The 27,394-nt window shown below is 37.3% G+C and overlaps 1 protein-coding gene across 1 annotated transcript in view; it reads left to right on the plus strand.

Moving 5' to 3' along the window:
- The window catches only part of PRKCE (protein kinase C epsilon), a gene marked incomplete at its 5' end in the record, with an annotated part of 294,498 nt that overhangs the window by 176,462 nt on the left and 90,642 nt on the right, over positions 1-27,394 (plus strand). The window contains 8 exons of the mRNA XM_082480593.1: positions 4,716-4,875; positions 5,904-5,938; positions 7,261-7,343; positions 9,533-9,665; positions 12,440-12,582; positions 13,760-13,856; positions 15,538-15,752; positions 17,599-17,772. Coding sequence (XP_082336719.1) covers positions 4,716-4,875; positions 5,904-5,938; positions 7,261-7,343; positions 9,533-9,665; positions 12,440-12,582; positions 13,760-13,856; positions 15,538-15,752; positions 17,599-17,772 — 1,040 coding nt within the window. The remainder of the gene's footprint in view (positions 1-4,715; positions 4,876-5,903; positions 5,939-7,260; positions 7,344-9,532; positions 9,666-12,439; positions 12,583-13,759; positions 13,857-15,537; positions 15,753-17,598; positions 17,773-27,394) is intronic.

Here is a 27,394-nt window from a genome sequence, read left to right on the forward strand (position 1 = left end):
TGATGTTAACCCAGCTGTTTTTTCTGGATGCTGGTTGTAGTTACGGATGACAGCAACGTGAAGACACGCAAAAGGTGGCCAGGATGAAAATCGCTTTGTGCCAGAAGTGCCGTGGAGGTGTCAGTGTTCTGTTGCATGGGCGTCACCTGGAAGCTACACTAGTTGCTGTGATTGTTACCATTGTATGTGGCCTACGGTTTGGCTTTCATGGGGCAGTAGCCATTTAACTAAAACATCTGATTTTTTTTTTTTAAGGGAAGTGCCCAGGACGTTCCCTTTTAGAAGTCAACGTTCTGAGCAATAGCAAATGCTGAAAAACCTCTCTGTGTGTATAATCTTTCTCCGTCTTTTTCTGCAATATTTTTTCCTTTTTTCATTGTCAGAATTCTGTAAGTAGTCACACCATAGAGGAAAAGGAATGGAAATAGCACATTTTGCTATGCAGGATAATTCTGTCCATTGTAGTTAGTGCTCCACACTGAACCTTTCTCATTTATGCTGAAAACATTTTAGTACAAAATGAGACCTGACATGTTCCAGCCTTTGTTATTTGGTGCACAGGGTCTTTTTCTTCCAATCTTGCCCCCTTGGAGGGTTAGGGAGTATTCTGTGTTACTTCCCTATCTTTTAAGTTATGACTTACAATGCATACTTAGCAGACGCTACACAATTAACAGTGTTAAATGTAGTTCCAGACACTTCATTTAAACATTCTTTTTTCAAGTATTTATGAATTTAGCGCAATTTTGCATTCCAAATATTTCTGACTTTTATAACACTTCTCTAAGAGCTTGGAGTTAAGCCTGTAAGTCTTTTCAGTCTTTGAAATTGTAAGCAATATGTTTACATGTATGTATGAGTCTATAAAAGCAATTATACACCATTGTTTTCCAAATAACTCAGTGTTGCTTTTGGCTGCAATGAAAAGAAGTAGTGGCATTACTGGGTATAGTTTTGAGATGAAATTAGTTCTAAATTTGCCAGTTCTCAAGTACCATCATATAAAGCCTAAACTCAGTGTGCTGCATTGACAGTATTCTCCATGAACATTTGGAAATTATCATGAGCCTTTCTTACTCCTTCTTTTGAAAATGAAAGTTAAATAAATGCATTAAAAAGGATAAACTGAATAATATAAAGGGCTGAAGGACCCAAAATCAAAATGGGGAACAGAATGTTCTTTACATAAAGAAACAGCTTTTACTGAAGAAATGATAACCCTCTGTGACTATTCAGTAGAAATACTGTGAGAATAAATTGTTTCTATTGGAATGTTCTTATAGACTGACTACAGCAAATCCACTTAATTTTAATTTGAACTCTTCTGCCAAGAATAGAAATGCCATTAATTGAGCAATATGTGGCATCCTAATGATAATTTCTAGAGTTTATCATCATATACAACTGTAAGATTTTTTTCTTTTTAAAATATATTTAAAGGCCAGTTTTGTTCGGGATGCTAATATTCTCTAAAGTATGTCTTGAAAACACTAGTTGGCTGTATCACACAAATGTTGGGGGATTTCCCAAGTATTCCCTGTTTTCTGATAGCATTTAGTGATCTCTGCTTCCCTGCTTGTGGAAAGCAAGAGAAATTTGGAGAGAGCAATATAGCTCCCTTTCTAAGGAGGTGTCTTCAGAAAGCTAAACGAATGTCTCTAGTGTGGCTGTTCAGTACGAGACAAATGGATTTTAATTTAAACATAAGACTATTGTTAATGCAACTGGAAGTAAGTGGTTCACAATCCTGGGGGTGAGCCAGCACAGATGTGATCATCCGCTTCTGAGTCACCTGGGCGAGTTACTGCCTGGTTTGGTGCCTGTGGTCCACAACAGCGGTGTGCATCGTGCAAGACAGGGCAGTGTTTTGCTTGAGGAGTGTGGAAAAGCATTGCTTATGTGTTTTTGTTGGGTAACAGTGAACAAGCTAGCTGAACTTAATGTAAACTGAGTGTAAAGCTCTTGTGACTTGGTCTGCTTTGATGAAAGGCTGATGTCCAGTCATGCAGTGTCCAATCAAGTACTGTTAATGCCAGATGCTACTCCAACCCCCCCAAACAAGTACTGCTGCTGACGGACAAGGGGGAACTCTGCACGGGCTGTAATGAGAGGTGAGGTGAAGGCAGAGTCCCCTCTGGGGAGTCACTGCTCTTGAACAAGCAGTTCATCTGTGCAGTTCGACACTAAAGCAGGATGCACGGATTGGGCCGAGTGCTAGTCTTTAGTGATAAATGTGGAACAGCAGACTGATAGGAGAGACAGTTTTGGGGGAACTGGCTAACAGACCTCCAACGTTATCCAAGACAAACCAAGAAAATTACATTTCCCTGAGCCATTTGAAGATCCTTCTCACATGCAGAAATGCTGTTTGGAAATGATATCGATAATTGAGACCTGCCATTTAATCTGATAATTTCAGGATTGGTGTATTGCTTGTATCAGTGCTTTTCTGAAAAAGACACTGTTTTCTCGCTTTATTTTATCTATAAGTATTGTAAGTGAAAAAAGGAATTTCATAAAAGTATTAAAAATAGAACTGAATGTAATACAGTAATATTAGGTTTAAGACTTTGTTGGTTAAAAAAAAAAATAAAAAATAGTGTCGTCATAATGTGTTTTTCTAGCCAAAATAAAAAGAGGATTTTTATCTGTGAAGAATTCCACTTAAGATTAAAAAAAAGGAGAAAAGCCATATTGTAGACTGATTTTCATATCAAGTGTGAACTGTTCACTGTCAGAACATCTTGTTCATTTCATATAAGCAGATAGCTTTTTGGGAACCCTTTCCAGGAGAGTTTAACTTTCTCACATTCAGGCTGCATACTTTAGCAAATTCTACAATGATAACCCAAAGAAGAGTTCTGTGTTAATATAAAATTATTTCCTATAGTAACAACTTTTAAAGATTTCCAGCAGCTTTGTAAAGTCAATAAATCATTCAGAAGCTGGAAACATGAGTCTTTGGTAGGATTTCCAACTACCTGTTAGGTATTCTCTGTGGAAGACAGGCTTTCTCTTGAGGGGCTGTGGTATTTATTAGACATTGGAATTCTGCTCAATGCATAAAAATAAACATAACTGATAACTATTTGGTATTTTTTATCTCTTTCTTGAAGGGGGACCTAGAGTCATTGTTTTTTGTTTGTTCTTTGGCATAAATAAAAGGGGTAGCTCTGTGTATAAGTCAATGTTTGTTTACTGAGAGCTCACTTCGAATAGAAAAGTAATACCATTCGAGCCATCCCACAAATGCGTCATTTTAGGGTGAAAACCCACTCTGAATATGAAGTTTTTGTAAGATATTATTGTGTAATGAGCTTAGGCTTTTTAGGGTGTAAATGAATTTGCTATTCATTGGTTTTAGTCCTTGCTGTGCAGTAAAAGAAATTAATCTTGATTCATGGGTCTGTGCTCTGTATTTTCCCAGGATATCCATCTGTTGACTTAGTTTAAGACCATTTTCTAAGAATTCCTAAAGCAATACCTTTTAATTTTAAAACCCTCAAAAATAGGGTTTCTTTCAGGGTTTGTAAAAGAATTTGAGACTATTAGAGATATGAGTTTTCTCGGTTTTAATTTTCTTTGTGTTATTGTTAAATACTGTACTGTTGCTTGGAGAACTGACTGGTGTACAGAAAAGCTTGCAACAGACCAAAGTTGGGATCTTCAGGCCATCTTAATGATTCAGGGTAGCTGAAATTCAGAGAATGACAAGTGCTAAATACATTTCAAAGTGTTATATGCAGTGAAGTAGTGAGTGCATAGATGCAGTTGGCAATGGACGACTGAATGTGCGCCCCTCCGAATCTGATATTCCAGTTTATGGAGACATGAGTGGCTCAAGGAACACTTGTAAAATCTGTCTTCCATTAACAACTGTGTACTGTTTTTCATTGCTAATTCATTCTCGGCTTTTGCTTCATGCATATGGAATACTATGGAGGTGTTAGTGATACTTTTCAAAACAAAGCCTTGGGAAAAAAGAACTGATGCACTCAGGAGGATTTCTCCCAAAGTTTTCATTCTGAGATATATCAGCTTTAGTTTTTACTTCCTCTACCATTAAATCTCATATGCAGTTGAACAGGAATTGCTTAAGAGGAACAACTTCTTTCCCTTGAACAATTAGCTGAAAATATATTAGTAGCAAAGTGGATTATTAGAGCCTGAAGCTCAGATCTTGATTAGGAATTATACAAAGTAATCAGTTTGGATGGAATTTTTGTTCTGCTTGATAATATATACTTGTACTCAGCTTTCTTCTACTTGTGTCAGCACTTTGAGTGTAAGGGGACCAGGGGATGTTGGGATTTTTTGGCGGTCTCCCCCCCTCCCCCCCCCCCCCCCCTAAAGATCAAATGAGATGAGATTCTGAACTGTTTGGAGAATCTAACTCTGTAATTACTGTTAAAGAGGTTGTCAGTGTGCTTGATAGTGATAAAGCACAGAAGACTTATTCCCAGTTTAGTGTGAATTTACAGATAAAGGTTTAGAACAAATAGAAGTTCCTGTACTAGACAATGTAAACCCTTGCCCTTCAGTAATTGATCCTAAAAAAGAAAAAAATTACCCACAACTTAAGGAAGTTATCTTGCACTGCTAGCTAGAGAGGTTTATTTTTATTTTTGGAGAATATCTACTTCTGTATTGCATTTGAGTTTTCCCATATTTGTGTCTGATATAGCCAGTGCTAATTGTTTTTTCCTCTGTTTCAGCACCCAAAGACAATGAAGAACGTGTGTTCCGGGAACGTATGCGCCCCAGAAAGCGGCAGGGTGCTGTGCGACGCAGAGTACATCAGGTTAATGGACACAAGTTTATGGCCACCTATCTTAGACAACCAACATATTGTTCGCACTGCCGAGATTTTATATGGTATGACTTAGCTTTCTTTGCAACTTTGAATTGAAGAGTTAACATACCCTCCTGTTCTGCTGAAGTATAAATGGCATAGAGTAGTAGTAGTTCTTTTCCTCTTTGTTTTAATATTAAGCTGTCATCAGTTTTGCAGACATTAATAGAAAACTGTTAAACTTCCATCACAAATGTTGAAATTTGTTGTGTTTGTGTTTTCTGTCCTCTGAGCCACAAAGTTTAAGCTTTTCCTGTCTGGGACGCACTATAAATTCTAGGTAGACAGCCAGTGTCATGTTCTGTAGATGCCTAAGTGTAGATTGACTTAATATTAGACCTTTATGTTTTCCCAAGGTGACTCAATTCTTCTCCAGGTGCTTGAGTATCACCATCTTCCACCTAGGAACTTCCAAGCTCCTATACATCCTACTGAAGTCGATGAAACATGGGAATATTAGACTTGTAATGATACAGGGGTTTGGGTACTCAGTGTACAGGGTCTTTCTTATTAGAGTGTATGTCAAGTACTCCCTTTTAGAAATTATTTACATTTCTTTTGAGTACTCACAGTTTTCAGATAAGGAAAAGTGGTGGAGACATTCAGTTTTCAGTTATTTTTCAGCAACTCTTTTGATGTTTTCCAAAGTTACCTAGAGATACTGATTTGTACCTTTATACACATAAAATCTGATGTGATCGATAATTAATATTTCTTAGGAGTGTGTAATGAATCAGTCTTTCTTAATGTGAAACAACAGGAATTGTACATGAATTCAGCTACATTCCTCTAAGAAATGTCTGCAGGTGAGGCTTTAGGTTAGCTAAGATGATTTCATGCAACAATATTGGCAAATACAATCTTCTGTCTGTTTAGAAGCCTGCTTGATGACTATTTTGCTGGCTTGTGGCTTTCCTCTCTACGTACCCTTTGGCTTTGCCTATGCTCTTATCGTAAATGTGTCTTTAATAGTAAATTTCATATAGTAAATGTATTTTTCATTTTTAAAAACATATATTCTTCATTTTCTAAAACAGTGTTTTATTTTCAGGGGTGTAATAGGAAAACAGGGATACCAATGTCAAGGTAAGAGAAAATCTACAGGGAGACAGTTTGAATATATGTATTACATTATAATATTTAAATAAGATATTTTCATCAAGCATTTTATATGTGCAATGTTAAGAATTTAGCACAAGATGATCAGAATAAGTTTGTCTCGCCGAAGCCACAGTCTTTACAGTAAGTCACAGGAAGATTTTTCAAAACTGTTGGTCTTAGGCAGCATATATGAGGTAGGGGCACAGCAGCAGATCCTCGTTGTCTCTTGATGCACTTCCAACTAAGGCGGGCATATCTGCGGGTGTTGGCTTCTTCATTTTTCACTTCTTGGATTTTAAAATTGTGAATTCTTTATTCTGCTTAAGATGCTTTGTTTAAAAATGCCAGGTAGTTGCAAAGACTATAATTATATAGATGAGATAATTATAGAGGTCATCATTAGAGAAGGTTGTAGCAAAGACTGCAGAAGTGCTTCATTTTCAACTCCATCTTTCAACTCAATTTCTTGTACTCTTAGTGTTTTATAGTCACCTCTTCGAATGATGTTTTTCTACTTAATTCTCATCTGACAAGTTAGTGATGATTTTTCAGTTACAAAAGAGTTGATGAAATCTCATTGTAAATAAATAAATGCAAATAATGCTTTTACATGCTATAATAAGAATTATTGTATTAACATACAGCAGAGGTTCCTGGAGTTCTGATTTTTGTTTTTCTTACAACAATGACCAAAGATAGAAAATGAAATTCATTATTTCACTCTGAAGGATTTTTTTCTTCACTTAATGACCTTGAATCCCACAGTAGGATAGACCTTGCAATTTTTAATTTTAACTGCCGTCTCTGCAAATGTTATTTATTGATTAAGTAATCAGCGTGAATATTGACAAAGCATTTTTGCCTCCTGAAACTTTTTACTGTTATCAACTTAGGATAACGTGTTACAGAAAGAATGTTCAACTTCATTTTTTCTGTTCTGTGACTTTTACAATGAGTTATCTTTGTGTGTTTTTTCCTCTGGAAGCTTTTCAGATAGGAGTTGGTTTTGCCACTGTGCCTTATATAATGTGGAGATCATGGACTTCATCAGTTAAAAAAGCAAATACATAAAAATTGAGAAAAATTTTGGGTAATATTTCAGAAGGTAGTTTTCTTAAAATTCATTGGTTTCTTGAAAGTCCATTATCTTCTACCTTTGTGAGCCAGATTTACTTCATAAGACTCACGAAGTCAGCAGTCACTTGCAGTCTTTCAAGTCGCAGCATTTCTAGTCTTCTGAGATGAGTCTTTTGCTTTAAAATCAATCTTCATGAAAACTCATTCTTTTATCTGTTTTATGTTTATAGTCTGCACTTGTGTAGTCCACAAGAGATGCCATGAACTTATAATAACGAAGTGTGCTGGCTTAAAAAAACAGGAAACTCACGATGAGGTAAATGTTTATAAAATACATTTTCTAGATAACACTCTGTCTTTCATCTGTTCAAAGTAGTGCCATCTCCTCTGTTTAATCAATATATGTTATAGGCTCTTTTGTGCCCTTCTGGTCGTCTTGTGATGTAGCATATAATTTAGAATGACAGATTACCATAACAGTTTCATTTACCTGGGAATTATTATACAACAATTTATGTCTAATTAGTACAGTTTTTATAACATCTGAATGCTTAAAGTCCCAGTGAGTTCCCTCCACTCCTGTTCATTTTTAACATTCTCTATTTCTGAGTTAATACAAACTTTGTCATTTTAGTGGAAAAGAAGCAGGCTGGGACCCTTTGTCCCTTAACTGCCTTCTGTGTGGCTGAGTCATTAGCAGCTGATAGCTTAGGCAGTGTGCTTGAGTATCTTCCATCAACATAAAAGACTGTCCAGAATTTGCTTGCAAAGTCTCATGTCAAGACAAACTGCATCCAAATTGTCAAAATGTAGAACAAAAGCCATCTGTGCGTTGAAGAAGGCCCATGGATGTTGTATAAGATGGTAGTGATAACTCAAGGTACTGGATAGCTAACAGGTTTTCCAGCATAATTACTCCCTACCTCTAGCAAGCTTTTGTATATTAATGGGATTAACACAATATGTGCTTTATGTTATCATGCATTTAAATAAATAAAGACATCACCTGAAAATGAAATTAGCTGCCTTCAGACCTGTACTTTCAGGGAGGTAAATATATCTGCCAATGGCACATTCTGCTCTGGATCAGAAGAGTAAACAAAGCAATCCTCTCACTTGGGTTAAAGGTCTCTCAGATAAGATGGCCCACTTAGACTTGCTTGGGAAATTAATGTTAATTCCTGTGGAGAGTCATACACCAGGGAGTGACGTGACTGCTGTTGTGTTCAGCTCCCTGAGAATCCTCAGCTTTGGGGTATCCCTTTATGGATGGGTTGATAGTTGGGGAGGGAGTAGGGTTTATGGGCTTTTTAAAGAGTTGTAGCCCTCACCTGTAACCAGCGAATGCTTTATCTTATACACAAGGTTTCAGTTTGCTGGTTTGTAACAGAAAAGCTAATGAATGCTCACTGTCCTTTTCTGTTTTGTGCAACAGCAAGGGCCTACAATCTTTCGACAGAGGATTAGGTGAGGTAGTCTGCGAGTGATCCCAGCTCCTTGGCTATGCAGAAAAAGTACTTTTCTTAGTTTTATTTGTTAAAACCCTACATTTGTATGCTTGAAAAAGCCTAGTTTTAAATTACAAATCAGAGTTGTGTGTAACAATGGGATTAAACCGCTCTTTCAACTTTGATATGAGTTTTACTGAGGCATTAACTGATCTCATTCTTCCTGCACAATTCACTACCATTTTTCAAACTGGGAACATTCTTTAATATTTGGTTCACAACAGTGTTTTACATCCGAAACTCGATCGCTTGCATAGGATTGTGATAAAGGACTGTGTTTGGCTAGTGCTGTTTTCACATAGTACCCACAGGAAGATACAAAATCTTGGTTAGATTTATGTTCCCAGGCTCCAGACTGGTGGAGACTTGTATGCTTTGCTGATATAATGCTCTCATTGTTTAGAAGGGGTACTAGATCACTGGAGAGAAGCCAGTGGTAATAGGAAAGGGAAGGAAAAACATCCAAATAAATCTGCTATGCAGTGGCCACTATAAAAACTTACCAATGGCATCCTTTAATTAGTAAGTAATCGTACCTTGTAATCCCTGAACACAACAAATTATCATTGTCATTTTCATAATCTAAAGCAGAGTGGGATATCAAAAGATAAAGGGGTTGTGATATATTTCCCTGTCTTAATCCTGTATTAGTTAGGTCTCCTGCTCCTAAAACAATTGGGAGTGACTTCCTTGCCTTCCACATTAAGAGATCTTTCCCGATAGCTATGTATTTGTTGTTCCCGGAATTACTAGGAGGTAGACTTTAGTCTTTATCTCTTGGACAGCAGCAGCCCTTCCCCCTCTTTTCCCCAAATAAAGTAGTGAGAAGAACTCTGGAGCTGGAGTTACATGTATTGCAAAGATCATTGTCTTAGCACGGACCTATTTAATCTTGTTTAAATTCTGTGTGCTTTCAAAACACAACAGGGCCTTGGCGTAGACTGATTATAAAGAAACTAATTAGAATGAAATATGCTGTGCTTTCCTTTTTCAGCAAGTGGGATCCCAGCGATTCAGTGTCAACATGCCTCACAAGTTCAGCATTCACAATTACAAAGTGCCCACCTTCTGTGACCACTGTGGTTCATTGCTCTGGGGTCTTTTGAGACAAGGTTTACAATGCAAAGGTAAGGATCACCACTTCAGAGCTTTTCTTTTTCTTTGTGAGTGCAGTACACTTGGAAAGACTTCAGGTTATTCTGTCTTTTCCAGTATGTACAGAAATGAATAGAATGTAAATAGCGGACTGCTGTGCTGATTGCCATCATGGTTAGAAAATGATCCTTTACCCCGTCTGCCACACCAGTCAGTAACAGATGCAGAGGACAGAGGTGCAGAAACACATTTTGCACTCGCTGCTGTGTAGGTTTATTGCCACATAGGAAATGAGAATTTACATCCCTTCATCTTATATGCCTTTTGTGTTTTCAGGTTTGTGGTGATGGTTGTTAAACTTTTTAAACATCATTATTCCAGCCTTTTTTCCCTTTAATACCATCTTCAAAAATTACTATTATGTGTTGGCTAGGCTAGGCAGAACCGGTCCTGTGCACCCATATCCAGAATAACAGGTATTCTGATACCTAGCTAAATCATCTTTTGTGACGGTCTGTCTAGGCCCTCTATTCCAGAAAGCAAAGGATTCATAATGTTCTGCAGCTTAAGGACTGTGTACTCCGTACAGCAGCTGCATATGAAGTTACTGCTGGAAGGTGTGTTCATGTCATTTTGGCAGACTAACAGAAATGGTTCATTCCATATCTCCTTGTTTCAAGCAGATCTATATAATCTAAAAGGGGGAGAAAACAGTACAAACACTTGCAAAGGAAACTAGTATTTTAGAAATAGTGAATAAAATACTTCAATTAGTGGGTTGATGGGAATGACGTCGTGAAGATTGTCAGATTCTTAGAAAGTAGTATCTAATGGAATTATAAGTATTTCCATTTTGTTACACCTTTACGAACGGGTAGGTCCCTCTTCATAAATACAAAAATAATGTTATGTACACTTTTCAACAGCAGAAACATGGAGTCATTTGTATATGTATAAGCATGTAATCTATTCAATATATCCTTTGCAGTATTTAAGATGAGATATAACTATAGGTGATGGTCAGACCTAATGTTTCATGTCACAAATTGCTAGGCAGCAAGGGAAAGAAGGAATTTCTTTCATGGCAAAGTGATAAACAGTGAGAGCATTCTGAAATTCAAGCCTCCCCTTGTGATTCTAGCTAGTGAGCACTGATAACGTGTTAGACTCTAAATACTGTTACTTTACTACGATTAAAGATTTTGTTCAAATGCTATCTTAATTATGGTGGAGATATGTTCAAAGAAGGTTTTTGCAATTAAACCTTTTTTTTTTTTTTTTTTTCCTCTGATTCTCAATAAGAGCTATATTATCTCTCCACTTAATCTATGAATATATTAATTCACTTTCATATTCTCTCTCAAGTACCACAGCGGTTCATCTCCTCTTAACTGTAGAAGATAATGTTATTTCTCATATGTGTGCATTTACTGTGTAGCAAATGCATAGAAACAGTAGTTCAGAGCACCTATGTTGCTTTCTCCATGTTCATAAAATGAGTGCCTCTAAAAATGCAGTAGTGTCTGCATGAAATCTAGAACTTACCTGAGCTGGAAATGTCATTTTTCTCTGGACTTTTTCTCTCTTAAGAAGTGCGAAACAGGGGTTCTTCTTCAGTGATGTACTTCCTTGCCCAGTGTGGTTATTAACACCATGAAAAGTGTATTCCGAAGGTTTATTCCTCTGTTTTTTCACTACTTATTCCTGACCTTCCCTTTATGAAATACGTTCATGAAGTCAGACTGTATATAATTGTCCTGTTTGCTTTATTTCAAGCAGTTCAGTTCCTCAATGTCTACTCTTATGGTCAGATATTTTACTTGCCACTGAACTTTTCTCACCAAATATACATGCACTGAAAATACTACGTGTAGCAATTTGTTTTTGCTCCTCTCGTGAGCTGAAACATACTTGAAAAGGAAAGGCACCTGCTTTCTAAATCACATGCTTACTGCTGTAGATACAGTGAAGCATTGTTGATGACTGATATAATGAAATACAACTTTATAAATACATACTTTTTGATATTTTTTTTTTTCTCTGAAAAGTAATGAAGTGAGGAATTTGAGCAACGGAATGTTAGTCTAGTATTTAAATACGCTTGCAGTTTTGCTTTCTTTATGCCTTGTTCCACAAGAGGGCAGTGAAGTCTAAGATAAAATATGTCATCTGCTCCTAACAAATCCACACTATTATATTTTTACTGGAGCTATGTTGTCCCCCCACCTCATAACCAGAAAGCAACGTAACCTTTTTTTCATCTTACTAGTATGCTAGTTTCAGAAAGAGCTCAGTAAATGGATTGCCGTCTAAAGAAAGAGAGTGTCCAACAGTGCCAAAGATTTTTATTAAAACTTAAACCACTGTTGGCTTTATGCCTGCCTATATTAGGAATTAATCTACTTGAGTAAAATAGAGTAAGAAGCAATAATACATGAGGAACTGATGTTGTGCTCTCAGTATGACAGCAGAAGTGGACTGCTAAAATCCAAGTTCTGAAGGACTTTTCTTCTCATTCAAGTTCTATTTAAGATTTACAGGGTCATTAGGTATTTTCATTTGTTCCTGTGTCTGTTCTGGGTACTGTGTGAAAACACTGTTCTCCGTTATCAGAGCAGAAGAATGATAACCAGGTTAATAATTTTATATTGTCATTGACGTCTCACTGCAAATCCAAGTATTTTTCTACTGAAATTATATTTATTTGAAAAGGTTATTGGTAGGTCTAATAAGGTCTGATTTAAGTAAGACAAATGCATGCCAAGGCAGTATTTCGTTTACTCTATTTCTTTACATTTCATTGCAGTTTGTAAGATGAATGTACATCGACGCTGTGAAACAAATGTGGCACCAAACTGTGGAGTGGATGCTAGAGGCATAGCTAAAGTTCTTGCAGATCTTGGAGTCACTCCAGATAAGATCACTAATAGTGGGCAGAGGAGGAAAAAGGTAACTTTACTATTTAGTGTCAGATAAAAAGAGATAAGTATGGCTGTATTGTAACTTTACTAGTTGGGCTTCAATCCCGTTTATTTGACTTGTAGAAGAATTTTTTTTAATTCGGTACAGAACTAAAACTTTGGCTTTTGATTTATAAGTGCAAATCATCTATTCTAAATTTTTATACGAAATTTATTTTGACCTGCTATAATTTTGCAAACCTGAAGTCTGTATGGAATCTGGAAGGATTACCCCTTTTAAATTTTGAGGAAGGACGTTTGACAAAGAGACAGTGTCTGACAGAACTGTTCATAAAAAACCATAAATGTCTCTGGCTCAGAATTGGCATTGGATAATTGATTGATTGAGACACAGCACTACTCTGTAACATTGTAAATGCTGATAAATGAGCAATGTGCTGATTCTCATGAAAAAGAGCTGTTTGCTGGATGACAGTTCCAGAGTTATCATCACTATTATAAGAAGAATTAGGCTATTCTAGAAATAAAAAGTGTAGGTCACCCCAAGTACATTCAAACCTGATGGACTTATTCTGGATTGATAATATGTATTCTGGATCAGAATTTGACCACGCTTTCTATCTCTGTTTGCATGATTATGACAACAGACCCATTGCTCTCACAGAAATAGGCAACTTTTCCCATAATTCCTTAGAACATTAACATTTGGTTCTGTCCATTTTCCTGATTATTGCACACTTGGATCCCATGTACACTGTTTTAAAATGTTACAGAAACATAGAAAACTCAGGAATAAATCAATTGATCTGTGACTCCTGGGAAAAGATGTTGTCATGTTGTTACTGCGTGAGTTAGTTTGCGGTGCTTGCTGGTACTTGTTGTAAATATATTTACCAGATAGATTTCTATGCGGGCTCATGGTGACTATACGAAACTTTCCCACTCACTGGGTATACTTATTACATGTATTTCAACTTGAGAACCCATTTTGCTTTAAATTGCTGGCTCTTTCTCTGTTTATATTATGATCTCCTTTTGATGTGATGCCATCTAATGTATGGTTGAGGTCCTGCCAGTGAGAATTTATAGGGGTAGAACATCTTCACTTTCCTTCATACTTCCACTTGTGAATTAATGTTAAGTTAAATTTCCTCTTGCCATGGGAGGATCTCACAGCTTAGTACCCTTTTTGGAATTGTTCTTAGCTAATTGCAGGTGCAGAGACTCAACAAGCAGTTCCTGGAAGTGCATCATCAGAAGAAGATAGGTCAAAGTCAGCACCAACTTCTCCATGTGATCAAGGTCAAACATCTCTTTATTTCCTAACTGATATATATTGTCGCATGTTTTCCTTCTTTATGAGGAGTAAAAAAGCTATCAGCCCCACCCTCTGTAGAACAAAATCAATGAAGTAGTTACCAACAGAAAATGAAGCACTTGACGTTGTGAACTGCAAAAACTTTTTTAAAAGGCCTCCTTCTCATTTCATTTAAATCTGTGAAATTAAGTGGCTTTTAAAGGGGAAATTATAAACAGTTATCTTAACAATATTGTTAAGTTTGCTAGATGAGTCCTCGCCCACCCAAATACCTTTTTGTAAGGAGGTTATATATTTTATTGTAAGAGTGAGAACATTTTAAATATTACCACAGAACTTGAGAGAGCCTTTATCTGTCTGAAAAGCCTCTATCTGTTAATAAGTTTTTGAGATTAAATTCCCTACTTGCAATTCTGTGTTGAACATTTATGATAATAAAAACTTCCGTCCAGATAGGTTATGCCAGCATGCCTGTGTGGTCTCTAAAGGCTTCCTAAAACCATGTTTCCTTTCAGTGATTTTTTTTCAAGCTTAGATTTGGAGACAAATATTTTAATCTTCACTGGTATGACCCGATTTCATTGAGATGAACAGCCTGATGGACAGAACGTGTATGTTGGCAGCGCTTTTTGAATCTGATCTTCTTGTTGTTTTTAAAAATCAGAAGTCTGTGAGGTATCTTATGTACCATCATGTGTGTAAACTGATGCATGAAAAATCTTTACACCCAGGCATAGGAAGATGGGTACTTTTGTGTCAAATTCTTTGAAAATTATTTACAGTTGGGAAATTTCTCACCCTTATTTTTAGGGAAGAGATTTCCAAAGCTCTGTGATAATAAGTACTGTAAGACTCTGAGTCCAGAACTGATTTAAATTTGTCAACCTTTTGGTCTCATAGATAGCATTTTGGTTAAATAATATTTTTTTTAAATATCTGATGTTTTGCTTAAAATAAGAACAAAGAATTTGTCGAAATTCTCACTTAAATTTCACTTTTGTCCAGTAAAGTCGTTGCTTCCAAGGCCATCAGGCAGAAGTACTATGCAAGAGCTAGAGGCAGACCGTGAGGTCCGTTAGTCACCAGGGTTCACTGTGTTTAACATTGAGAAACCTTCAGAACCAGTTAGCAGATCTACACGATTGCCACTTCAAGCGGCACTAGGAAGTGATCAAATACTTTATGGTCAAGCGTCTGATAAAAGCTGGAGCTGAGTAAGATGCTCCATTCATGTTGACTTCAAGGACTGGGACACCCAACTATCCTTCGAACTTTTGAAGATACAACTCTAAAATACTTAAGCAGGAAGATGAGTAAGTGCTGCAGGAAGATAAGGGTATTCAAAACAAAGTACTTCTCTGTGGTACAGGAACACCCAAAATCTCTAAACCAACTATTTGGCCACTATTCTGATTTATCTGTCAAGTTTCGGGTATGACATTCTCTTAGGTTAATTTTAAAAGGCCACCCTTCCTGTTAGAGCAGGATTTTGGCTGATTACTGTAAAGTGGAGAAGCAGTTTGCTAAATATGTATTCTTAACCACAGAATGCTCAACACAGCATTCAGGGATGATGAATGTCCCTTCTCAAAACCGATACAGACGAACACAGGCTGGTTTTCTGATGATTGGTTAAAACAAACAATTTTTCTCGCATTTCCACAGAAATCAAAGAGCTGGAAAACAACATTAGGAAAGCGTTATCATTTGACAATAGGGGAGAGGAACACAGAGCAACAGCTACAACGTCAACAGACAACCAGCTTAACAAACCTGGGGAGAACGGTGAAAATGGGGAGGTCAAACAGGCCCAGAGCAAGCGAATAGGCCTTGAAGAGTTCAACTTCATCAAAGTATTAGGGAAAGGCAGCTTTGGCAAGGTGAGTAGCCTTTTTTTAAACTGGTGTGCAGACCTTTTTTGACTGTACTTCTTTGAAAGTGTTCATAGTGACATTCAGAAAGCGCTTCTGCCCCAGGGGTTTCCTCCCATTATTTACCCACTGGGTAAAAGCAGTTTTACCCCATATATCAGGAATATCCTGATCATCTGGCATTTTCCATGCTTTAGTTCACTTTGTTAACTAGGATCAAGCCTTTTGAAACAAAATGTCAATGTTTCACTATTTCAGGATGTTGGTAATGAAGGCATACACGCAATTACGTACATACCGTTCAACAAGAGAATTAGTTGTAGTCAAGTAGGAAAAACAGCCCAGGAATAATGCTGTGGAGTTCTGAGTTCATTCCTTTTCTAGATAATACGCAGTTCAAGTTTACTTATTTCACAGAAGTTTGTGTTCTTGTTTTTCCTTAGTGGGTGTGTTCAGTGCTGGAGGAAGCAGACCTCAAGCATTTCCACTCAAATATGACAAGTGCAAGAGGCTTAGACAGCTGCCCAAAATACCATGTATGGGGCAAAGATGTAACTCCCCAGATACGTTCCCACAGTAGGGAATTGATGAGGGTGGAGGGGTGTCATAGTTTAACCCCAGCTGGCAGCCAGAACCTCAGCCACTCACTCACCACCTCCTCCCTGTGCAAGTTGCGATGGAGGAGAGAATCACAAGAGCAAAAGGGAGGAAAAACTCATGGGTTGAGACAGTCCAATAGGCAGAGCAAAAGCCGCGCATGCAAGGAAAGCAAAACAACAAACCCACCCACCACTTCCCATTGGCAGGCAGGTGCCCAGTGATCTCCAGGAAAGCAGGGCTCCATCTCATGTAACGGTCACCTGGGAAGACAAGTGCCATAACTCCGAACATCCCCCCCTTTCTTCCTCCTTCCCCCCAGCTTTATATACTAAGCATGACGTCACATGGTATGGAATAGCCTTTTGGTCAGTTGGGGTCAGCTGTCCCGGCTGTTTTCCCTCCCAACTTTTTGTACACTCGTAGTCTTTCTCGCTGGCAGGGCGGTGTGAGGAGCAGAAAAGGCCTTGAGTGCTCAGCAACAACTAAAAACATTAGTGTGCTATCAAGAGTATTTCCCATCCCAAAGCCAAAACATAGCACTACACCAGCTTCTAGCAAGAAAGTTAACTCCATCCCAGCTGAAATAATGACCAAGGGGCAATGCTCTATTTACAGGGCTTACAGATTTTGTTTTCACAGTGCTGTGCACCATGGAATCAGAGGAGGACTGAAATATGAATCTGTTTCACAAGTACAATCTTCCTTCCTCGGTATACGGGAACTGCAGATGCTGAGGGACAGGGCTGAAGCAGTTCTTTTGTCTCCTTGTTTACTAATCCTTTCTCTGAAGATTACCCTGGCTCCAAGCCAGAACTGGCCTTAAACGGAGTATAGAACTTGAACCTTAAACAATAGTAGTTAAAATCAACAACTTTAAAGCAGCTAGAATGGTACGTGGGATTGTATACTAAGTTCATCACACACAAATCTCAGTACCAAAAGCGGGAGATAAAAGTGGGAAATAAATTTCTGTTCTATATCAACTTCCTTCCTTTTTTAGTTTTTCAGATCGCATTAACAGGCACTCATTAAGATATTTGAATGAGGGGATAAATTTTATCTTCTGCATTCTTTACTGACAATCAAAATAGATATAATCTGTTTCAAATTTACTTTGCTTTTAATTTTATAAATGTACAACTTCATTCAGATAGGTGTGTAACTGTTTTTATATTTCCAATGCAGTCAAACTCATGCAACACTGCATTTATGGTATCTATTGTCCATACGTAAACAGAATTTCTGCTTGTTTTAGGTAATGTTAGCTGAGCTAAAAGGAAAAGATGAAGTATACGCAGTGAAAGTCTTGAAGAAGGATGTCATACTTCAAGATGATGATGTAGACTGTACAATGACAGAAAAGAGAATTCTGGCATTAGCACGGAAACATCCATACCTAACACAACTTTACTGCTGCTTCCAGACGAAGGTAAGCTATGTGAACCTTTTGCTGGTTTGTGCTCAGGAAACAATATTCACTTTTTCCAGAATAAAAGACAGCAACATAAAAAATACAGCAATATTTTGAAAATATTTCTTGGAAGTTTTTGGCATTTCAGCAGTATTGAACAGGAGTACTGGCTGCTGTTAAATAGCATAAATACTATTACCTTGTAAGTACCAGGAGATGGCAGTAAACGAGTTAAAAAATAAAAAAAATCCCACACGCATAAACCACAAAAAAACTACTGAGGTGCCATTTTCTGGATTTCTTCTGTATATTAATATGGTGTATCGTTTGTTGAATTAAGTACCAATGTTTTTAACATCCAGTATTCAGAGTGAAAATTCTAAAAAGATCTTGTCAGAAATGGGATTACGGCAGAACACTCATCTTTCTTTTCAGTTTTCTTGTGCTGTGCAGTATACCAAATGTTCAAAATAGAAAGGAAATAGATATACTGCTGATCAAATAAGTTCTTGTAGTGCTAATGCTCCCATGTGCTTGAGGAGCAGGGAGAAGGAAAGGCAGAGACAGCTGATAACGAGAGCCTGTTCCCGTTGGCGTGTTCCTTGTTGGTACCTCTTCATACAGAATTCCTCTTCATAGCACACGTTTGGGATTTACTCCTTAAATGTAAATGAATGTTTGGATGGTTTAGCCGACTCTCTAGGATTTCTGAATCCAGTCAAAGTGCTTGAAACTAGTTGTGTTCACAGAATATTTCTGGTTTTCATTTTTTAGTCCCTTAATTCTCTCTTGTCATTCAGCTGAGCTGACAGTTTTTCAGCTGATTATCCAGAAAGCTTTATGGACAAAAAAACCCGCAGGTGAATCTGACTTGCAGATAGAATACCAATCATATATAATTAAATTTACAGAAGCATCTGTTGTTTAAGTGCCCAATAAAATGTTTACTAATTCAAAGCACTAAGGTTTGAACTTTTGCCTGTTGAACTAAATATGCCATTCATTTCAACAGGAGGAGTTTTTGACATGTAAGGGAATAGCTTTAAATGTTAGTATATATGTAGACTTTAGTTTATATGTATGTTTTATTTAAAACACTTGAAAATCAGTCAACTTCCTTCAAACTTCTGGTTTTTGTTTTTTTTTTTTTCTTTTAGTAAGACGCTACATTGGAGTATTTGAATCAATTTAAGGGAACAGTTTTGAAGATTAAATGAATAATTAGATTAGCATATTGAACAAAATTCAGAGTTACTAGTGTATGAGTGTATGTGTGCACATGTGTAAATACATACATATATTTGGTTATTATTACATATAATAACCAAAAGTATGTACGGCATAAATGAGCAATTGCAATAATTATATGTGTAGAATTACAGAAAAGCGGCAACTAAAAGATATTCCAGCAAAGTTGTCAGGAAAGATAAATAGGGCAGTGGGAAAGGCATAGGAAAATGGCTAATAGGACCGAGATTATAGTGTATTCAAATACACAAATAGCAAATGTTTAGTATGTTTATACAGTTCTTAAAATGGTGAAAATATGTTAGCGTTTTATATGCTTTGAAGTTGACAGAAAAAAATAGCCCAGGATGGTATGTATACAGTTTGTGTCTGCAGAGGATGTTTCATGTGTTCAGACTTTCATTTCATTTGAATATATGTGCGAACATACACTTTAAATGTTTTAATGTATTATTTTAAAATCTATAACTAGAATTGAGCATATTATTTCAGATGAAGAAAGTGATAAAACCATTGTACTGGGGTGAAGGTTAAACTCTGAAAAGAGAGGGACCTTCAGGACTAAGGTAGACTGCGCTGCCTGAAGTGTAAATTAAAGTATCACCAGACCGATGTGAATCATGTGGCAGAACATTGGTAAAGATCCGTTTTACATTGAGTGAGTTATGGCAGAAGATTCTCCTGCTACTTCTCTGGTTTTCTGGAGATTTCTTTCCTTTTGTATTTCTCATCTGTTCTCCCCTCTGTTGTATCATGCTTTCTGCCTTCCTCCCTGCTCTCCAAAACCATTTGTCAAAGTAAGATATTCAGAAACTGTCACCACCTTCTCTCTTCCCAGATCTCTTGACCAAAGAGAAACTATAGTTTGTCTTTGCTTGAACTCAGAAGAACTGATAGCTATGTGATTTGTAGTTACAAGTCATAGGCTAGTGACTCTTATCAAACAACCAAAACTATACCTAGTGATACACATTCAAATTAAAATTCCACAGTTGAAAAATTGAAGGGTTTTTCTGAGCACAGCCAATGAACAATTCGTAAAGATTGCTTAATAAAGAAACAATAAAACAAAACACATGTAAAAGCAAAAACAATACATCTGCTAAAGCTGTAAATTATTTATGAATGACAGCAAATGAAAATGTACCAAATAAATTGTCACTGAATGATTTGCTCAGGTTCAGTGGAAAAACAGGTAGAAAAACTTGCTTGAACAAACAGGGACTGTGGTTAAAATAGCTTTACTGAGACAAAGGCTATTGTACAATAGAGTTTAAAATGTATTTAACAGTAGTGTCTGGTTACTTACGCTGCAATTGTGTGCCGTGCCATGGCTGCTGTTCTTTGCAGAACTGGTCCTTAAATTATCATGCTGGAATTAAATTTTACATTTCAAGTAGAGCATATTTGTCGTATACACCCTGACTTAATGGGAAGATTGACTCAGTATTTATTGTCAAAGCATTCAGAGGTTGACTTTATATAATGAGATTACTTGCTTTGTTCGTCTTCCACAAAAATGTGAATATGAGTTTCACTATATATTGCACTGTTTTCCTTCAATAATAACGTGAAGACACTGCAGAAAAGTTGCCTAATATGCTTTTTACAGTAAATATGCTGCAGTATTATTTATTTTTTTACATGGACCAGATTTTTCATTAGTATAATTTACTAAATGATACTATTATTATCACATCAAGTAAGGGATCATATTTAAAATTATCTTATAATTCAGAAATCGTGGCAAATAATGGCTAATAGCAGCATAAGTTATACACAAATGTGTTTTTAGCCCTACGTATGTGAATTTACTTTTAGTAGTCCCATCTAGCTTTAGTAGTCCCTTCTAGCTAAAGAAATATGCTTGGGACTGGTATTTCTCATGTTCCTTCTTAATCCAAAAGCTTACTTTGATCAAACCAGTTTGCTTTAAGCTTGTCAAAAAAAGGAGCCCCGCCCCTCCGCCCCCCAATCAACATTCTGTATTAAAATTATATATATTCAAATATTGTACTTCAGGGATTGTTTTGTGGTCTTTTGCGGTGATCTGGAAGTCAAGAGCTGTGTTCTGCTCCAAAGCTTGGAGTAAAGTATGTGAAGCTGATGTATGATGTTTTGTCTGCAATACTTTGAGGCATGAACTCAGCAATCCAGTCCTACACGTTAGAAAGAATGGAAAATCTACTGGCGGGACCTCAGCAGACACATGTTTTTACATGGAAGGTGCTCACAAGATTTTAGCGTAGCATATCTTATAAAACCATGTCACAGTTGGATAGTATTTTTCAACACGCCTATGCTCTGGCAGCATTTCCCTTCTTGTTTTGCCAGAGTATGGTCAATGCATCTATCAGTGTATTCAGAAGTTAGAGTTCTATTTTGCTTGTGATCTGTCAGCTGGGATATAAATGAAGAATACTCCATTCTGTATTCGGCACTCCCATGGTGAAACTTGCCCAAGGCCTAACATACAGGGTACAGCGTTTTTGTACTAACAGACCTTTGTTTATCATCATCTTTGATTTATTCAGGACTTCATTGTGTCCTTTATTGAGAAAATGTTGGGGTTTTTTCAGGACTGCTATGGTTTACATTCTTTTTTCAATCTTCCTCCTGTCTTCTCTTTCTCCTCTTCTATGTGCTGGGGCCTTGTGTTTTTTAGTAAGGAGTATCATACCTGGCAATAATGCTGATGCTCCCCAATTCCCCTCTCCAGTGTTCTCTTCACTCCAACCTCATACCCTGCTTCAGTGATCAACTGTGGAACAGTATCAACATTAGGTTTTATTGATAATGCTTCAGGCTGGCAGAGTGGCATTAAGTATTTCTGGAGCTATTTTCTCTGAAGATGTTCTTGTATTTGTGATACTTCATTCACAGTTGGAAGTTTCAGAACTATGAAAATTAAAGTGTTTTTTTTTTAATGGAAAGTTGAGATTCCACAAAACAAAGGTATAAATGGCTTCACTTTATGCCTCCTACACCCCTGTCAACCTTCTTCATTGTACTGAAAATTTTCTAGACCTCTGTGCTGTGAGATGCATATACATATATGTGCATATCCTATAATTTATAATGGATTAGCCTAATAAATACTTTAGAAATATAACGTTTTTAAAAATTAAGGCACTGAAAGCTTTATTATGATAATGCATTATAAATTTAGAAGACTAGACAGCTCCTGCTTTTAACATCTACCGTTTGTTTTGTTATCCAACTTCATGAAATTAGATAAATTTGGAACTAGTGCTCTCCTCTTTTTGGAGTCCTATCTTTAACAAAATTACTTTGTACACAGACATAATAGAGAGTACTATTAGTAAAAAGCAATATTCCTGTTGAATGATGGAACTGCATAACTCGTAAAGGGCCCTTAGTCAGCATTATAGCTATTTCTATTAGATAAAACAGGTAATTAAAGGACAGAGAAAGTCAGTTACTACAGGTAAATTGTTAGACTTATCTCACCCATAAAAACTTGTGGTTTTTCTTCTTAAAGTTGTCTGCATGTTAATCATAGAATCACAGAATGGTTTGGGTTGGAAGGGACCTTAAAGATCCTTGAGTTTCAGCCCCCCTGCCATGAGCAGGGAGACCTCCCACTAGACTGGGTTGCTCAAAGCCCCATCCAGCTTGGCCTTGATCACCTCCAGGGATGGGGCATCCACAACTTCTCTCGGCAGCCTGTTCCAGTATGCAATGTATCTATTCATAGCGTAGCTCCTGAGCTGACCTTCAAGGCCATTCACTTCTTTCCTGTGTTCTGGTGTTGTAAGGTAGAGATTAGCCACATGACAGTGTCAGAACTGAAGGACATCTTGGAATAGGCTGTAGTGACCCTGTTATGACTACGTTGAACCCTTAACTGTTGTGTTCTACCTAGTGGCTTACTACTGGTTTATCCTAGATTGTGTGTACTGTGCTTCAGGTACTACTCGTTTCTGCGCATTTGCACTGTATCTAGCAAACTTGGGGTGATGCTAGAAGGCTGGTGTTTCTAAAGCTAAGACTTCAGAGATTTTGTTTCAGTTGCCACGATGCTTCTTTGTGACTTTTGGCAAATCTCTGAACCTCTTTCTGCATCAGACCCCTCTGTAAACACCAAGAGTAATCAGTCCTTCTACTCACGGCTTGTATTTCAATGTTTCCAAGGAGGGCTTGGAAGTCCGGTAGTACAATATTATTACAATGTACAAGGATCGGTATGGAGAAGTGCAATGTTGCAAAAGGTGTAAAATGGAGTTATGTTTTTAAAGTGGCTTGTTTTATTTGGGTAAGAAATTGTAAAACATCAAAAGGAAAGAGAATCGCATGTTTATGATAGCTTTAAGTCATGTTTTCTAAGTTAATTTAAGAAGAATCACTGTAGCATGTGACCACAATAGTCTTTGGTAATGTAAAGTCAAGTCTTATTTCTCTTACATATATTTGTACAAAAAAGTAAATGTCTTCTGTAATAATAGCTCAGAGGAGTGTCATTTATGATATACAGTGCAAATTAACCTAACTGACTAGCCACTGCTACATTCATCTGGGACTAATCAAAGCTTATAATCCATTTTATCTGGTATTCTTGTACTTTCGTTGCTAAGCAGCTAAAGCCATTATGCAGATATTGCTATATGAGTGTAATCTGTTTAGCACAAGTTTGCATTGCCTTTTATTACTGATTAGTGTCAAATTAGAAGTTTTTAGGGCCCAATTCTGTTCATTATTATCCCTGCTTCAGTGGATTTCTACATGTGTGAGAGAAAAGACTAAATTAGCCCCTGCACTTTTTTAGCTACTGCAGTGCTAAAATATTTTAATACAATTTAAATATAAAATTATTGACAAAGATTTCTTAATGGTAAGTGTTAACTGGTAAAAAGGTACAATAAAATGGTAGGTAAGCAGGGAATAATGTTAGTTATACTGTTTGTATTATGGTATCATTTATATACATTTATACATATTTATATTCAAACTCAATTTTAATATTTTATTTATCTGTGTCATTATATATGCGTATACACAGAATATGTGCAATAGTAGCTATTTTTTAGTTCCAGCCGGTTTCTACAGGCAGTTCATATCGTAAGAAATTTAAATGAATTGATATTGACCCATTCTTCAGAATATTTCCTGAAGCACTAGAAATAAGAGTGGTATCTGGTGAGGTCCCTTGTATCATACAGTCAAGAAGTCATGTTAACACATGAAATTTTGGCAGAATAAGGTTTTTCAGAAATTTGAGTGCTGTGTATGTTAAATTTAGATTTCCTGTTGACTACTACGCAGTATGAATACATTGACCGTGATCATTGTATTGTCTAAAAGTAGACACTGTGGACAAGAATAGTTGGAACAGTGAAGCTGATGATTAAATACTGTAATCATTGTCTCTCGCACACACAAGCCCCTGTTCCAGCATGATGACCCGGTTTTGGGAAATTTGCTATTATGCTGCCCAGTTATTGCTAGCTGCTCTTAAGGATTATTAAAGCCTGGTTAGCTCACTGAAGATTCATTGTTCACATTAGTCCTTTTAGCGTTAAACTTCAAGTCAGGCTATCAGTGCAGCCAGGCTCATCAAGGGCCCGTAGGAGAAATTACTCCTCCAGCATCAATCAGAAGAGTCTAAATGCTTCTCTTTCAGACAGGAAAGGCTTATTTTGTGATGTAGCACCCAAACTGAAGAGGACTGTTTCACACCCTCTCAAAGCTAGGGCTTGTTCCTAGTTTGCGTGTATAAAAGTGAGTGCTGCAGCTGCAGCTCCATGGATTGCTTTGCTGTAACCAACTGAGGCCTTGACAACCCCGGGAATAGTCCCGAGTCAGCATCTGTGACCAGAATTCACTGCAACTGCTGTCATGAAATAGGTGAGGGCAAGCTGGAGTTTGTACTGATTTTATTTACCTTGGTCCTCATGCCTGCATATTAGGGTTTTAAAGTTAACTGCGCCAGTTGTTCACTGTGTTAGAAACATCTTTGTAGCTAAGCGTAAAATTTAACTTAAGGATTTTAGTCCTCATGTGATCATGTGCAGACAGGAGGTTTTTAGGATAACAAGTAGAGCTAAGGGCCTTTTAGGTACTGGTTTCATATCTCTTGGACAAGAGTAGCTGGAACTGTATACTGCACACTTTTCCTCATGAGAAAAACGTGTATCTAGAGTTGAGTCACATTTGAAGGGAGGAATTTTCAGAATATCTACCAGATGCTTTCCTGGCAAGTCTGTCTGTCTGGTACATTGTGCTTTAGCAGAGATCAAGGAGACAGGAATATTGTCGTCCAAACAGGGCAAAGCAGGTAGCAGACTTTGAACAGAACTGGAGTAGACCCAACACTTACTGGGTCCACAAAATCTCTGTATAAGCTTACACTGTGGCTGTGTTAACATCATGCTGGTGGTTGCTCCTCTGGCATTCTTAATCTTACACCTTTTGTGGGAATGGAGTACTGTTCCTAATCCAGCAGAATCGAACAACACTGCTTTAAATGAAATCCTGCAGGTCAAGGCTGGATTGTGGCTTTTAGTTTAGTTTTGTCTTGGGAGAGAAGAGTGGGAAGGAAAATCTGCCTTGTGGCAGCAGCCCTTGGAATAAGTGTGCTTGATTTGGTTTGTAGCAGGATCCGTCACCCTGCAGCCATGTACTGTGACCTGCCTTTCCGTCCTTCCTCTTGAGACCTCGGTCTCAAGACCATCCTCACACCTGGTGTGGCATCCCATGTTTGGATAGAAGACACCCGAGTACATGACCTACATGAACCCACTGATCCTTTGTCCTAGCACCCTTTGTGCTTTTTCTTGTATTTTATAGCTGCAAAGCACTACTGACAATTTGCCTCTAATGGGTTCATCATAAAAATGAATTTTTAAAAATAAAACCTGTATTTAAAATAAGTGTAAATGTAATGCTCACGTGGGTAGCTCTCAGCATGCCTTGTTTATGCTAGTTAACTGTTTTAAACACTATTTAAAGAAACCCTGTTTTACCCAAGTGATTGTGGGAAAACGTTTAATACTGTGTTTCTTGGGTGTTGCTCTTACAAGTAAACAACTAGTGCACCCCAAAGGAAGAGTCAGGAAAAAGGAAACTGCATATAAAAGTTGAGTCTTCTGCAGCTTTTTTTCTAAATGCAGGAAATTATTCTCTTTGGAACTCATTTGGGCACTGTAATACAACTTTTTTTGGGTTTTGTAACAACAGTAAACAATAAATGATAATTGTACACGAGAGAATTTCACCATGGGAAAGAAGTGGAATTTACAAAACATTTGGGTTTTCATCTTTAGTAAAATTTTCATTGCTTTTTTTAGCATGTACACAGAGTAATTTTAGTTTTAGCATACTATGTCTTCTGCACTGTGCACCATGGGTGAGGTGGGCCAAACTTCAGTAGGGTATAACTTAAATGACACTTTATCTCTTCTCAAAACCACATCGTCAGAATATTTTTACACTGTTAATGGGTGTGTGAGAAGATTTCAGGGAATCTAGTTTATGCCATTTTATCTCACTTGTGGGTGAGTACTTTTAGCAGAAACACACATACCTTTTTGATGGCAGCAGGGTTTACTCTTGCCTAATTACTGTGGGCTCAGAGTAGTGATGCTCACCCAGCCTGTAGTCTCATGCTTGTGTGTGGGGAAGCATGTGGAGAGCTTCTTTGCGTTCCCGTGTAAGGTGAGCCCGAGGCCATTCTGTAAGCTGAGAAGTATTCAGTGCATTGTTTTATCTCCTTAAAAAAAGATGACAAGGGAGGTGATCTATAGTGTCAACTTAGCAGTTAAGAGAAGTGACTCACTGGAAGAGTGTCGATTGTGGGCTTGTGGGTTCGTGGGTCCACAGTGTCTCTACACCAGGACTGAAAAGCTGTATAAAGAGTACATACAACAGCCACTAATAGTAAGAAGCAGTAAACGTAGATCTATGAAATGTGTACAGGTAAACTGTATCTCATCACTAACGCTTTCTGTTCTTTTCTAGTAAACTGATCAGGGATTTAAAAGTAAGTGTTCAGAACTAAGGAAACCTGAATAATAAAGACTCCTTCCAAGTCCTGGCTCTGCTTACAGATACAGTAGTTCATAGGAATGCAGGAGTGTTCTTTAGCAATTGGGAGGTCATGGCAGTGAACGTTAGTTTCGGACTCTGCTATTTCATCTTACGGTAAACGGCTATGAAGTACTTTGAAACACTTTCTTTTTCCATTCTCCACTTTCCATGTCTAAAAATGTGCATAGTCACCTTTAAATGAGACTGAAAAGAGGGAAAGGGCTGGGAGTTTTAGTTAATGTTCCTTTTCATTGTAAGGATTCTGATTAGTACTGAAGCATGAATTATTCATATTGTGATCTCAGAAGATATTCCACTAACATGCCATATTATAAAACTAGTGTAA

The sequence above is a fragment of the Vanellus vanellus genome (genome assembly GCF_965231255.1).
Source record: "Vanellus vanellus genome assembly, chromosome: 3".
NCBI lineage: Eukaryota > Metazoa > Chordata > Aves > Charadriiformes > Charadriidae > Vanellus > Vanellus vanellus.